At 43.5% G+C, this 13,882-nt stretch overlaps 1 protein-coding gene across 1 annotated transcript in view; it reads left to right on the plus strand.

The window, feature by feature from the left end:
• si (sucrase-isomaltase) overlaps positions 1 to 13,882 on the plus strand; it is a 65,796-nt gene that overhangs the window by 37,631 nt on the left and 14,283 nt on the right. Inside the window, 12 exon segments of the mRNA XM_084467352.1 lie at positions 2,518 to 2,614; positions 3,182 to 3,294; positions 3,732 to 3,857; positions 4,784 to 4,912; positions 5,180 to 5,296; positions 5,612 to 5,674; positions 5,805 to 5,921; positions 6,027 to 6,117; positions 6,280 to 6,418; positions 7,153 to 7,286; positions 7,580 to 7,614; positions 8,140 to 8,256. Coding sequence (XP_084323478.1) covers positions 2,518 to 2,614; positions 3,182 to 3,294; positions 3,732 to 3,857; positions 4,784 to 4,912; positions 5,180 to 5,296; positions 5,612 to 5,674; positions 5,805 to 5,921; positions 6,027 to 6,117; positions 6,280 to 6,418; positions 7,153 to 7,286; positions 7,580 to 7,614; positions 8,140 to 8,256 — 1,278 coding nt within the window.

Genomic DNA, 13,882 nt, shown 5'->3' on the forward strand with positions numbered 1-13,882 from the left:
TCTGATTATTACTTATTTCATGGGCTAGTCCTCGAGTAAAACATGGGCATTATTAACAATGTTTAGCTCCCTTTTAAAGGACAATACTTTCATAGACCTTGATTCATGTGTGGATACTAAAAAACAAGTTTAAAAATATATGATCTGTAAATGTAACTATGATAGGACAGAATATGGAGTGGGGGTGGGTATTAGCCCGGTTAGCCCCACCCCCAGCCAGAAGGTTCTGGTTTTGATCTGCCATGACCACAGCCTACTTGTAGGCATCCATGAGCAAAATCAGAATCCTTGGTTAAACATCTTTCTTGTTGCAGTTGCATGATATTACCTTATAAATTATATAGTCTCATAAAGTAAAATAGGGAAAGCCTTATTTATATTGACATAACAGCATTCTCTTAACAAGGCAACATTATAGGACTGCTCAGCAGAGTTATAAAACAAATTATAAAATGAAGCTATAAATGATGTAGTGTGGTGTGTAGAGAACATGCTGAAAAACTGCTTTGCCATTTACAATAGCTTTCGATGGATTTGTTTAAGCCCATCTGTGATCCCTTAGGTAGCAATAGAGCCAACTTTTCTCATACACAGTTATAAAACCCTTAGTGTTATTGTGCAAAAATATCTGACGGTGGTCCAACATATTGGGGTCAAACGGTTTTTGGGTGGGTCTGTTTGACTTGGGCTCTTTGTGGCAGACAACAGAGATTAATAGGATGGTTTATTTTTCCTAGAGTATGAATAATTCACTGAAATTTACACAGCAGGATGGGGATAGTACAGAAACTACAGATGTGATGGTACAGCAACTTATAATATCTTTAGAACATCGACTACCTTGCAAATTACGTCTTAACATACATTTAGAATTCCAGCTCATCCCATTTCAGCCATTACTTCTGCTTTAACTCCAAAAGATTGAGATACAATTCACATAGAATCGACCCTCATGATATCAGTGTTTCTCAAATTATCTGACTTTTAAACAACACCACGTTGTTAACTGCGACAGTGGCTGCGGCGGAGCCTCTGTGACTCAATCCAAGCCCATTTCATCGTCTGCACCGCGGACAACGCAAATAGGGGTCTCGGAGCATCACGCTTTTTCCCTTTTGGAGTGAGGAGAATACAGAGTTGAGGTCTTGCTCGTGTCAGCATTACCGGGTTTTAATTGCCGAGCCGTCAGAGAAAACTCCACAGGGTGTGGAGTGTGAAAAAGACCCTCGGAGAGATGAAGAGGAGATTGATAGGGTGGTGGGGTTATTAAGGAGACAGACAAATATAAAGCTAAAGTATGGACTGAGTGAACGGCTAGATGACTGCAGAGCAGATTTGAAACACGCAACGACAATACTAAGACTTTTTGCCAATGAAAAAGAGAGGGAAGATAAAAAGTAGTAGATACAAATAGTTTGTGTGTGCATGTATATTGATGGTGTCTGTGTGTTTGTATGTTGATGGGGTCTGTTTGTGTGTATGTTAATGGTGTGTGTTTGTGTTTATGTTGATGGTGTGTGTATGTTAATGGGTGTGTTTGTGTTTATGTTGATGGTGTATGTACGTTAATGGTGTGTGTTTGTGTTTATGTTGATGGTGTGTGTGTGTGTGTGTGTGTGTGTGTGTGTTTGTATGTCGATGGTGTGTGTGTGTGTGTGTGTGTGTGTGTGTGTGTCCATGGTGTTTGTGTGTCTTTGCACAAGGCAATGAAGGAAAGAGCACACAGAACGCATGAGTGACACCACAGGAGCTTATTCATTGGCTGTCACTTGTTGTCAGCAGACAAGTAAATGACCTTTCTCCCCTCTGATTCAGACTCATGATGCATGTGTCCTGTGACACACACACACACACGCACACACACACACACACACACATACACACACACACACTTTATTTGACGGGGTTTAAGAGTGTCCCTGTATGGCAGAAGTATAGGCCCCTGGCTTGCTGTGACAGGCCCATGACGGTTGCTCACACAGCAGTGACAGCCAATAGCGGCCCTGCTACCCTGCAGCCCTCCAACAACCTGTCATCCATCCAGCCCTCCTTATCTGTCCAAGGCCGTCTCCATCGCCACACCGCCACATCCAGAGAACCACTCCGCCCTCTTGGCAATAAGAGGGCATTCAAGCACATTTGTGAACCACACACACACACACACAACAACAACACTTCTGACAGTATAGGGCTTGCATGATTATTGGAAACAGAAAGCTGTACATACAAACAGGATGGAGGTGGAGGGAATTAAAGGCAAACAAACATGAACAGCTGACAGATGTGCACCTAAGCATAATAAATGTGGCACAAACAGAAGAAATGTGACTCACTGCTTTAACGGACCGAGGGGCGAGCAGTGAGGGAGGCGCCCGTGAACTCAAGGGACTCAAACATCAAGGGACTCAAACATCAAGAGGGGGAGGGACTCGTCTGGGTCTGTCACTCACAGTTTGCTCAGAGTTGGAAGTTTTGAAGGTCAGTGGGCTAACGCTGTCTCCTGATTGGCCCCCTTAGTATAAGAAGAACTGCTACGGGGTCCACCCCTTCCACATGGGCCTGGAGACCACGTACCACGCCCACGGCATCCTGCTGCTGAACAGCAATGCGATGGGTGAGGCACACACACGCACACACACACACCTGCACACACATGCACACATTTACATGCACACACAACGCATGCATACACATGCACCCACACACGCACATGTGAACGCATTTACACATGCGCACCCACACACACACACACACACAAACACAAATAGAAACACACACACACACACACACACTGTAGAAACACATATCCTCAAAAAATGTACTATAAATTGCCAATGCATTAATATAAACATGTAGGTATATGGTGGCCTAATCTAAATCTAAATCAAATCATAACATGGCAACAACCCTTGTGTATGCATTGTTATACATATATTCACCTGCAACAAGTAAAGTGGTTCACTTTCCAGTATTTCTAGTTATGCATGACATTCACCTCTATACGATGCCAAGACCTTGGGATGTGTGCTAGAACCCCCCCCCCCCCACCTCCCCTCTCACACACACACACACACACACAGCAACCTTTTTACACCATAATGTGGACCTTTTGAGGTCAATACCCCATTGAGTCTGGATACTGAAGTCCCTCTCACACACATTGTGATGTCTTTGTGTTTAGATGTAACGTTCCAGCCTACGCCATCCATAACCTACAGAACTATTGGGGGCATCCTAGACTTCTACATGGTCCTTGGACCCACTCCAGAGAAGGTTGTGCAGCAGTACACCGCAGTAAGTAGAGAGAGAGAGATTAAGGAAGAGAGATAGAGACAGAAAAGAGAGAGAGAGAGAGAGAGAGAGAGCCTGTGAATGTTTGTGTGTCTGTGTTTCTGGCTGTGGGCCGCTGTTGATGGACTGTAGCAGCTGGGAGTTCCTCGCTTCATTGCCCTCTTTCATCTACCCAATCTCAAAACGTGCACACACACACACACACACACACACACACACACACACACACACACACACACACACACACACACACACACACACACATACATACATACTCTCTCACACACACACGCACACACAAACACACAAACACACCAACATACACAAACATAGACAATATAAACATTGTATTGGATTTTCTTGGATTTCTCAAAAAATATACTTTTTTCTGTTCTGAACATTTCCTGACTTCTTGATTTTTTTTTTGTCATTTCCAACAGCTTATTGGCCGCCCTGTTCTACCTGCCTATTGGTCACTTGGGTTCCAGCTCTGTCGCTATGGTTACGCCAACGACAAGGAGATAGCGGATCTATATCGAGACATGGGGTTGGCCGGTATACCCTATGTAAGTTCCGAGAGACGAAGAGAGAGAAAGAGAGAGAGAGAGAGAGAGAGAGCACCCTAAGATGTATGGACTGCCATACGGTCCCATGTAATCAGATCTGATCTATGCATTTTCAGCCTTCATCATGCCAAAGCTAAATGCCTATTTTGTACTGTTATAAATTAGTCATGGTGTAAGCGGTGATTGCTTTCAGACATTTGGCATGCTCTGGTGTCAACAGGCTGTGAAACGGTTATAGCTAATAATGCCATAACGGCAAATGGTTCATGCAAATGCCTGCCAGTCATTTGAGCCATGCTGATTTGGATAAAATAAATGTGCTGGGCCACAGACACCTCCCACACAAAGATGTAAAAACAAAGTGTTCACTTTATTAATTATGCCTAATCAAGGATAATGCCAGCCCACCACACTGTTAGCCCTCGACTACAATGCCTGTTAACCTTCACCTCGACTGCTCTAGATCTCCATAGTTAAAAGGCACTAACATCATCAAGCTATTCATATTGAGCAAAATACGATGATGACAGCACCACTTCTCCACTGAATTATGACAGCGCTGGGACGGTCGTTTAAGGCAAACAACCTAGTTTAACCTGAGCCCATGTCTCATCATTGTCCAAGATATGCTTCACAGTATGCGCACATCGAGTGCATTACATGGGCTAATGGAAGAGATACAGATGCTGGCTGCTTACAGGTCCTATACCTAGTTTATGCTAATGAATTAATTGTGTCATCTGTGTGCCAATTAAGTATATGTATGAATAGTAAACAGGTAAAAACTGTATAATAAACCTGTATATTATACATACATAAAGTATGTATCAGTTCCTGATTGTCCAATTAAAGATATTGATGAGTAGGATCGCAAATCAAATTTGGGTGAAATGTGATCGATATGATTTGATTTGTGTGATCCACAGGATGTCCAGTATGCAGATATTGACTACATGGATCGTCAGTTGAACTTTGTTTTGGACCCAGAGTTTGATGGACTTCCTGTCTTGGTGGATCGCTTGAGGGGCGAGGGCATGAGGTTTATCTTCATTCTGGTAATGATACTATCCATGATACGATACAGACACTAATGACTGTTGTATATAACATGATGTAGATGGCAACGCATTATGGATATCTAGACTAAAAAGTTAACCGATCTGTATTAGCAACATCCTAGTATCATATGAGCGGCATACATATTTGTAACATATATAGTCGTCACATATTTACAAGTGACATACTTCTTGGAGAGCAGAGTCATTGGGGCATTTCAAATTTGACTGCATGGGGTAAGTAAAGAAAGCAAAATGCTTTTACAGGATCCAGCCATCGCAGGCAACGAAACAAGGCCTTACCCCGCCTTTGACCGTGGAGTGGCACAGGATGTCTTCATCAAATGGCCCAAGGAGTTGGGTGACGGCATCGTCTGGGGCAAGGTAAGAAATGGGACATGGTGGGACAGAGACAGACAATGAGGAACATACATGTCTCAAAGTCATACAAAACAATCGAGAAGACGTTCTCACCATCCCACGGTGAACAGATATAGTGCACAGGCACAACAGATAAGACATTTCCTAACATTGAAGTGCACAACAGATAAGGACATTTACTAATATAAAAAAGATAGACAATAAAATAAAATATAAGAGTCGGCTATGTACATGTAGGAAGTAGCAGCATAAGTTTCTGTATAAGTTAAGTTGTGGTAGTGCAAAAATGCAAGCCATACTTTGTTATTGTATTTGCAGGTGTGGCCGGATCGCCCAAATGTCACGGTGAATGAATCCCTGGACTGGGATACCCAAGTGGAGGTATGGTTGCTCTGTCCAGTCTCCTACGCTTCCTGCTGCTCTGATCAAGCCCTAACCTGTTCATAGGGGCCGCTTGTGAGCGAGACAGGACCCTCTCTCACATGTTCTCCTGTACCCCTGACGTCCCCAGCTGTACAGAGCCTACGCCGCGTTCCCCGACTTCTTCCAGAACCGCACGGCCGCGTGGTGGCTTCAGGAAATCAAGGACTTCTATGAGAAGACCCTGAAGTTTGATGGACTGTGGATTGTGAGTCACACACTCATGTGTTCATTGGCTGTACATCAAAACCTTCTGGAGACATTGTTAGGAATCGGTATGAACTTTTACTATTTTTGTCAACCCTTTGGCCAGGACATGAATGAGCCGGCCAGCTTTGTCCACGGCACTGTTGGGGGAAAGTGTCTTGGCTCGGATCTCCTGGAAAATCCTCCATACATGCCACGTAAGGAAACCGCACAAAGAGTGCATCTAATTATCAACGAATGTACTCACATACTTCCATGTAAATCTCCCATTATGCCCATGGTGCGTGTGTGTGTGTGCCTGGGGTATAGCACGTAATAGTGTTAATTCCTCCACTTTTCCCCACCATTACTACCACCAGCGCTGGACGCCATGCATTTGGGGCTGAACCATAAAACTCTGTGCATGAACAGTCAGCAGTTCCTCAGCGATGGAACTCCGGTGAAACACTACGATGTGCACAACCTCTACGGCTGGTCTCACGCCAAGCCCACCTATGAGTAAGTTCATCCTGTCACTGTCTGAATCCAGGAATAATGTATGTGTGTTATGTATATGTAAATAAACATGAATGTATGTACATATTTAATGCAATTAACCAAAATGTTTGTTTTCATCAATCAAATTCATAATGAAAGGAAATAAACGTGAGAGAGTTAGTGGTGAGTTCTGAATCCTGCAGCCAAATTGGGACAATTAGTAACTCAAATGCACCTGTTCAACCATGCAAGGCCACAAGAAAGCTTGTCGTTAGCAGTTAGTCTTAAGTCTCTAGGACAGGGACACATTGATACTTGGAACTTGAAATTGAACGGGGCATTCCGCAAGCTACAAGACGGCTCACGCTACGTCTTGAGCTGCATGACAAATGTAAGACATTCATGCAGGAGAAGATCTGGAAAGGAATGAACCTACGTCGTAAGCCAATAGCACTTTGGTGTTTCGGGACAGAGGCAAATTAATGTTTTTGAAAGTAGACTAATGCTATTTTTCTTTACAGTGAAATGGGATGAATTCAGACTTGTTGCTATTTTCCTACTTAGTCATTTAGGGGATGGCTTGATCCACAGCGACTGAGCGAAAAACAGATGGGCTGAGGGCATTTTGTTCAGTGAAGTCTAAAAGGCAGACTGTTTCAGCTGGGAGTCAAGCACCCTAGCCACCGCACCGTCCTGCCCAAGGTGCTATGGCTGTGTGCTGGTAATGTAACACTGTACTCTACTGGTTTCTGCAGTGCACTGTTGAAAGTGACGGGAAAGCGAGGTGTGGTGGTGACTCGCTCCACCTACCCCTCCAGTGGAAAGTGGGCTGGACACTGGCTCGGAGACAACAACGCAAGCTGGGACCAACTTTATAAGTCCATCATAGGTGAGTGTGTGTGTGTGTGTCAGTGTTGGACACACAACTGGACTACTACCATAACTGTGTGTGTGCGATTCAAAATTATTCATAATAGTAATAATAGTAATAATAATTATAGTAGAAATACAAATGCAAATAATGCATTGTATTTAGTTGTATGTTTAATACCCATTTATTTTTAAGCAATACTTTTTCCCAAATACTTTACGATACTGTGCATTCTGCTGTGAATACATCCATTCCCTAATACAATTCATCTTAATAAGTACAATGTTTTGTCTCACCCTTCTCCTATGCAGGCATGATGGAGTTCAGTTTGTTTGGAATTTCTTATGTGAGTATCACAGCTCGAACTGGCCTCTCATCATCATCCTATCGATCGATAATCCCATTGATCTGACCAGAGGTCACCATAATATTCGCCTTGTCTGCCCAAGATTATAATGACTTCCATAATGACTTTACCTCCTCCCTGATCTCTTACCTCAGCTCTTGATTGAATGAGAGCACAACTATAATGATGGCTTGGTCATCTCCACTTATTCCTTATTTGAGCATTAGGATTATAATCATATGTATTATTTATTTTGAATATTGTAATTTTAAGTATTATTATAGTTTTTTTGCATAATAATTATATTATCGGGTGCAAATATATTGTTCAAATTTTTCGTTATTGTTATTATTATTTTTTATTTTTGTTAATGATTTCCATTAAAGAAACAATTCAGGCACGATCAGCGAGGGAATTCATATTCTTTAGCAGTGCCCGCAGCTTGGTGTGGTGTGGTGTGTGTGTGTGTATGTGTGTTAACACAACCCTAACAAGCTCCTCTCTCTCTCTCTGTTCTTCTGGAAGACCGGGGCCGATATCTGTGGCTTCTTCAACACGGCCGAGTACGAGATGTGTCTTCGCTGGATGCAACTGGGAGCCTTCTACCCCTACTCCCGTAACCACAATGGCAAGGGATTCCCGGTGAGTACAACTCAAAATATACATGGGAAGAGAGAGAGAGAGATAGAGAGTACAAGAGAGAGATAGTACAAGAGAGAGAGAGAGAGAGAGAGAGAGAGAGAAAGAGAGTTCAATGACACACAAAGGCATCTGTACGTACGCCGTCTCCGTGTATTCTGAGTAAAGCTTGCACTAGTCCCGGCACAGGCAGCGGCTCTCATCTTCTGCTCCGAGTCGCTCCTGTTCTCCAAGGTCACTGATCCAGACGGCTCGGACGGGCCCGCATCTGATGCAAGAACGACACGCCAAAGTTGTTTTCTGTTTACGGATAGAATAGAAGTCTCCACTCCCTCTCTCTCTCCTCCGTTAAGCCCTGTGCACGTCACAGTGGACACTTTATTAACATTCACTGTTCTTGTGATTAGGAGGATTATTAGGGATTCTCCAAGCGATCAGTTTGGCTTTACTTTACCACCTCGCTGCGAGAAAGTGTTACCCCTCCAGTCCATTTTAATGGCCGATTGAGGAAAAGAGATAAACATGGTTATCATAAATCTTTATTTTGCAGAGAGCCACTCTCTGTCTCAATGTCCCTGCCTTTGTGTGTCCCGCTGACCTTTCTAAAGCATTGGAACACATCTGAGAAATCCAATAATGTCCAAGGCTCCCGGAGATTGATCCCAGCGGGCAAAATTTTGTCACATCAGAGTTTGCAATACGACACCAAAGTGCTGTGTGTGTGTTTGTGTATGTGTGTGCGTGTGTGTGTGTGTGTGTGTGTGTGTGTGTGTGTGTGTGTGTGTGTGCGTTTTGGGGGGTGTATATGTGCATGGATTGGGACACATAATTTAATTTCTCAAGGTGATCCCAGTGCACACCCATCCCAACTCATAGATTCCCCCCACAATCCCAATCATTTCATAATGGCTTGCAAATGGGTGTTTAAACAGGGAGGGAAATTGAAACCCACGCGACATACACACACACACACACACATACACACATACACCAATGTGGAGCATTATAAGCATCGCTCAAGATGAAAGGGAACGGAGAGGGGAAGAGGCTTGCAGCCCCTGTGAGGAGGTGGCCATACAGGGTCCAGCCAAGCCCATAGGGTGCTGAACTGGGGGAGATAAACCATTAGCCACCAAAAGCACATCCCAACCATGCTGCGAAACCAAATTCACAAATACCCTCAAATCCTATTTAATCTCACTGAGGTCCAAAGAAGAGTGTCCAAAGACGATCTCTCTCTTCTTTGTCAGCACATTGCTAACCCTTTTATAAACTGGATGAAAATGATGTCACAGCTTAAGGATAGATGAACCTAGCTGAAGAGCATATACACAGTATTAGATCACTTCCCTGGCACTTAATAGCACTTAGCCATGCTAATGGATGCTCTTTTCCAGCTGGATCTCAACTATTTATGTCCAAAACAGAAAAAGCAATCTCTGTTGGTCTTTAGCTGCCTTTCACAGCGGTTTGTCTGGGGAAGAAATACAGTGTACTTCATAATAAATCAGAATCATAAAATGTTAATCCTAAAATTACGTTCTAAACATTTGGAAAAATAGCCAATTGTTTGTTGTGTTTGTAATACCACTATTTTGCAAGGCCACTATCTGCTATTTACACAATGTATGATGCATGCACATTTTCAGAGAATAAGATGGCAGCAGAGAGTTTAACAAATAGCAAGCATATATTCATAAAATATTCAACTTTCAACTTAAGACAGAACTGTTCACAAGAGCATAAATATTCCTTGTCAAAGGGAATTTGGGGATTGCCCATTGAAAATGCTGTGATATTCAATCTACAGGCTTGCAACTTTAAACATATCACACACACATACACACACAGTTTGCCAAGGGCAACAAACGGTCTTGAACCGGTCCTGGAATGGGATATTAGGGATGAATAGCCAAGAAGGAAAGGGGGAAGGGAGGAAGGGATGGAGTGCCAGAGAGATGGATGAATGGAAAGGAAAAATAAAGAAGAACCGTGGAAGGCGGATAGGAAAGAAGCAGAGGAGGAGAGATAGAAAAAGGAATCAAGGCGTGTGTGTGTGTGTGTGTGTGTGTGTGTGTGTGTGTGTGCGTTCTTGTGCATAGGTGTGTGTTTGCGCATGTCCCTGTTTTTTTTTTTGGCAGCAGAACAAGAGCGCGAGTGAAAGAAGGTTAGTGGTTAGCCGCCGGTGACATTGGGTGTGATAGGGGCTGTGAGAACTGGGACAAGACCGAACAAGCTAGATCCATTGGGGATATGTTTAAGGGAGGTGTGTGCGCGCCCGGCCAACACTGATCACGGGCGTGTAAAGGTTGAGCGAACACTACTTGATGTTGTGATGTGAGGCAAGGTTGAGAGTGTCCTGTCTTCCATTTTGTGTCCGTGTGTTTTTTTTTGGGAGGAGAAGGATGAGGAAGAGGGAAGAATTTGTAGTTATACCCTCCCTTTTGCTACTGCGACGTGTTCAACCTCCCAATCTAACAAGACATTTTGACAACAAAGCACTGACTCCAAACCAGTGAAAACATACAGCCTACAAGGTCGAGAGAGAGAGAGAGAGAGAGAGAGAGAGAGAGAGAGAGAGAGAGAGAGAGAGAGAGAGAGAGAGAGAGAGAGAGAGAGAGAGAGAGAGAGAGAGAGAGAGAGATGAGAGCGTGAGAGTGCGAGAGAGATGAAGGTGGGACAGAGAGAGAGGGAGAAAGTGAGAGCGAAAGAGATGAAGTGGGGAGAGAGAGGAGAAAGAGGGTGCGGGAACAAGAGACAACTTTTGCAGAGTCATTCACTCCCAAAGCTCCCGTCACGCCCGTGTGTCACTTTGCCTTGGGAGAACTGCACAGACCTCCAGATAATTTCTCCTGACTCTCACTGCAGCGCACTGTCCACAGTTGCCCCGCGCAGCACCAAATTAATTGGACGGGAAGGCATTGTCCGCCAAGTGGTAAATTCCTCCAGTGTACTCCAATCAGATAATGTTATATGGCTAGTCATCCAATTCGCTGCACGTGTTATTGTTCGCCCGGGAGGATTTTGTTTAACTTTATTTTTCAATAGAGGAATTGCATTTTAAATGGGACCCCTGAGGTGCATACGTTAATCAGATGGTACATGAGAAAATAAGACAAACAGCAATGGAAAAAACACAGAGAGAGGGACGGCAATCTAAGGACAGGCAATAGATGATAACAAACTAGCAACAGTGCTAGTTGTTTCTGAGTGGTGCAAGTACCGTGGCCTCCTCCACGTTTTCACCCTGACGTTGGAGGGCACTTGAGTTTGAATTTGGAGAGAGAGAGAGAGAGAGAGAGAGAGAGAGAGAGAGAGAGAGGGAATGGCAGGTGCCAGGCAGATAAAATATTAGAGTAAGGCAGAAAACGAGTTGAATGTGTCTATGCTAGCATATCTTTGCATTCAGGTATATGGATGGTATATGTGTTGACATGCAAGGTTGCTTGAGTGTGCAGAGGTGAGCTCTGTGTGAGTGTGTGTGTGTGTGTGTGTGTGTGTGTGTGTGTGAGTGTGTGTGTGTGTGTGTGTGTGTGTGTGTGTGTACACACAAGTTTGTGAGAAATGGCAAATGTTAGTAGCAGGGCTATTTGCTAGGGTAAACAGAGCCATAAATATAGAGTCCATGAGAAGGGCCTCCCATCTCATCTTCCCCTGCTCATTTCATCACGCTCGTTTTCCCACTCCTTCACTCCCTCATTTTCTTTTTTTTTTGGCCAAAATATTATTTAGCTTGCCTTGTCGAGAGTGTTGACTTGAGTCATGATTTGCATGTTGAGTTGGTCGTTGGCGCTCTTGTTCACGACTGCCTCTGCGTAGGCATGCGATTTAAGCACGACGACCCAACCTTGGGATAAATTGGGATTTGACTGTAGGACAAATGATTAATGAACACACACGCAGTGTGAGAAGGTGCAGAGCTGTATGTACAGCTTTCAGTCGTTTTCAGTCACCTTGGGCAGATCCTCTTTCAATCTCACGTCTTAATACTTCTGTTTCTAACGTTGTCGAGCCGAGGCTTTAATACACGAAACAGCAAATTGATAGAGATGAGGGCTTGTTTAGTCGCGGTGAGGAAGTTTTTTTTTTTTATCTCTTCCCTCAGTGACTAAATGTCAGTTTGACATTGAGACTTGAGAACCACTGTAAAATACATACTTTGATCAATATGTTAAAGTGATGGACAGTGCTTTGGTACTCATGGCAACTTTGCTTCATGCTGGAGTTCGTATTTATTTATTTATTCATTTTTATTCTTTAAAGGTACGTTAGAGAAATTGGAGAAACGAGCCAGAGAAGGCTAGAGTTTGAACCACCCATCACTTATGGCCCCCCTTCAGAGCTGCTCCCCCAAAACATGTGACTAGCTCGCTCTCTAGCCTTCGGGAAGATTTAAATTATCGGACAGGCCTGCGACAGCCACAGATACCAGCATTTGATGTATTGATTGCTGTAAAGAGAATTCCAACAAATAGGACAAATAATGCTTCTAAAATAAATTTCCTACCCTACCTTTATTGTTGGACTTTCCCCAAAAAGCTGTTTAAAATGGTCACCCACGCTTTCTCATTGTGTACAAGTGGTTCCATTCCACATGATCATTGATCACATCCATTCCACATGATCACATCATTAATCAACGATCACAGTCAATCACACACAAACACACATCCACAGACTTTCTAAGACAGTTTTCTCACCCAATCAAGCCCACTGTGCAGAATCAATTCTTTTGTTCCTGTTAGTTTAAGCGACACAGCAAAACAGCAAGGCTTCTGGGATAAAACGGCCGCGTCTGTGCACTCACAGTTTACCACATAATTACAATCCTGTAATTTCCCGCAGAAAATGAAATTATAATTTGGTTAACTCCTAAGGTCAGGAGATAATGGAAATGTTCTTTCTTCTATCAATCACAATCTACTGTTGGACCCTGCTTAGTCACCACCAAGCCATGGTGGATCATTATCATCCAAACCACACCCGTTTCCAGCTTTAAATAGACCGATTAATTGCCATTTTCGTCCAGGTAGATTGAGATGGGGCCAGGACACCCCCCCCCCCCCCCCCCCCCCACACACACACACACACACACACACACACACACACACATTATCTAATGCTCAACCAAAGTTTGCAAAAACACATAAATAAACACTCTCTAGCTCCTCCGCTACAGAGGAGCTAGAGAAGAACAGAGTGGGTAGCAACGCATGTAGCCAACATTGCATGAATGTGTGTGTGTTTGTGTGTGTTAATGTGTATGTGTGTGTGTGTGTGTGTGTGTGTGTGTGTGTGTGTGTGTCTGTGTTAATGTGTGTGTGTGTGTGTGTGTATGCCTACGTGTGTGTGCACTTGTGTGTCTTTTGTTTTTCTTCTTTAAGTGTAGAGAGTTGTCCTCGTGAGGCTTGATCTAAAAATGACTTAATACTTAATCTAGATCAGCCCAAATCTATAAAAGTGGAGTACATCCTGTCCTCTTTCTCTATTGTCCCTAAAGGGGACAAGGCAGTTGTCGACAATTAAAAATAACACTAGGTATTTGGTCAGATGAAAAGGGGTACAGTCCATTATCTCGACGAACCAGTTACTTCCTCGGCATGACAAAGCGCTCCGAGTACTGAAACTA

The sequence above is a fragment of the Micromesistius poutassou genome, assembly GCF_964030765.1.
Source record: "Micromesistius poutassou genome assembly, chromosome: 4".
In the NCBI taxonomy this organism is placed as follows: domain Eukaryota; kingdom Metazoa; phylum Chordata; class Actinopteri; order Gadiformes; family Gadidae; genus Micromesistius; species Micromesistius poutassou.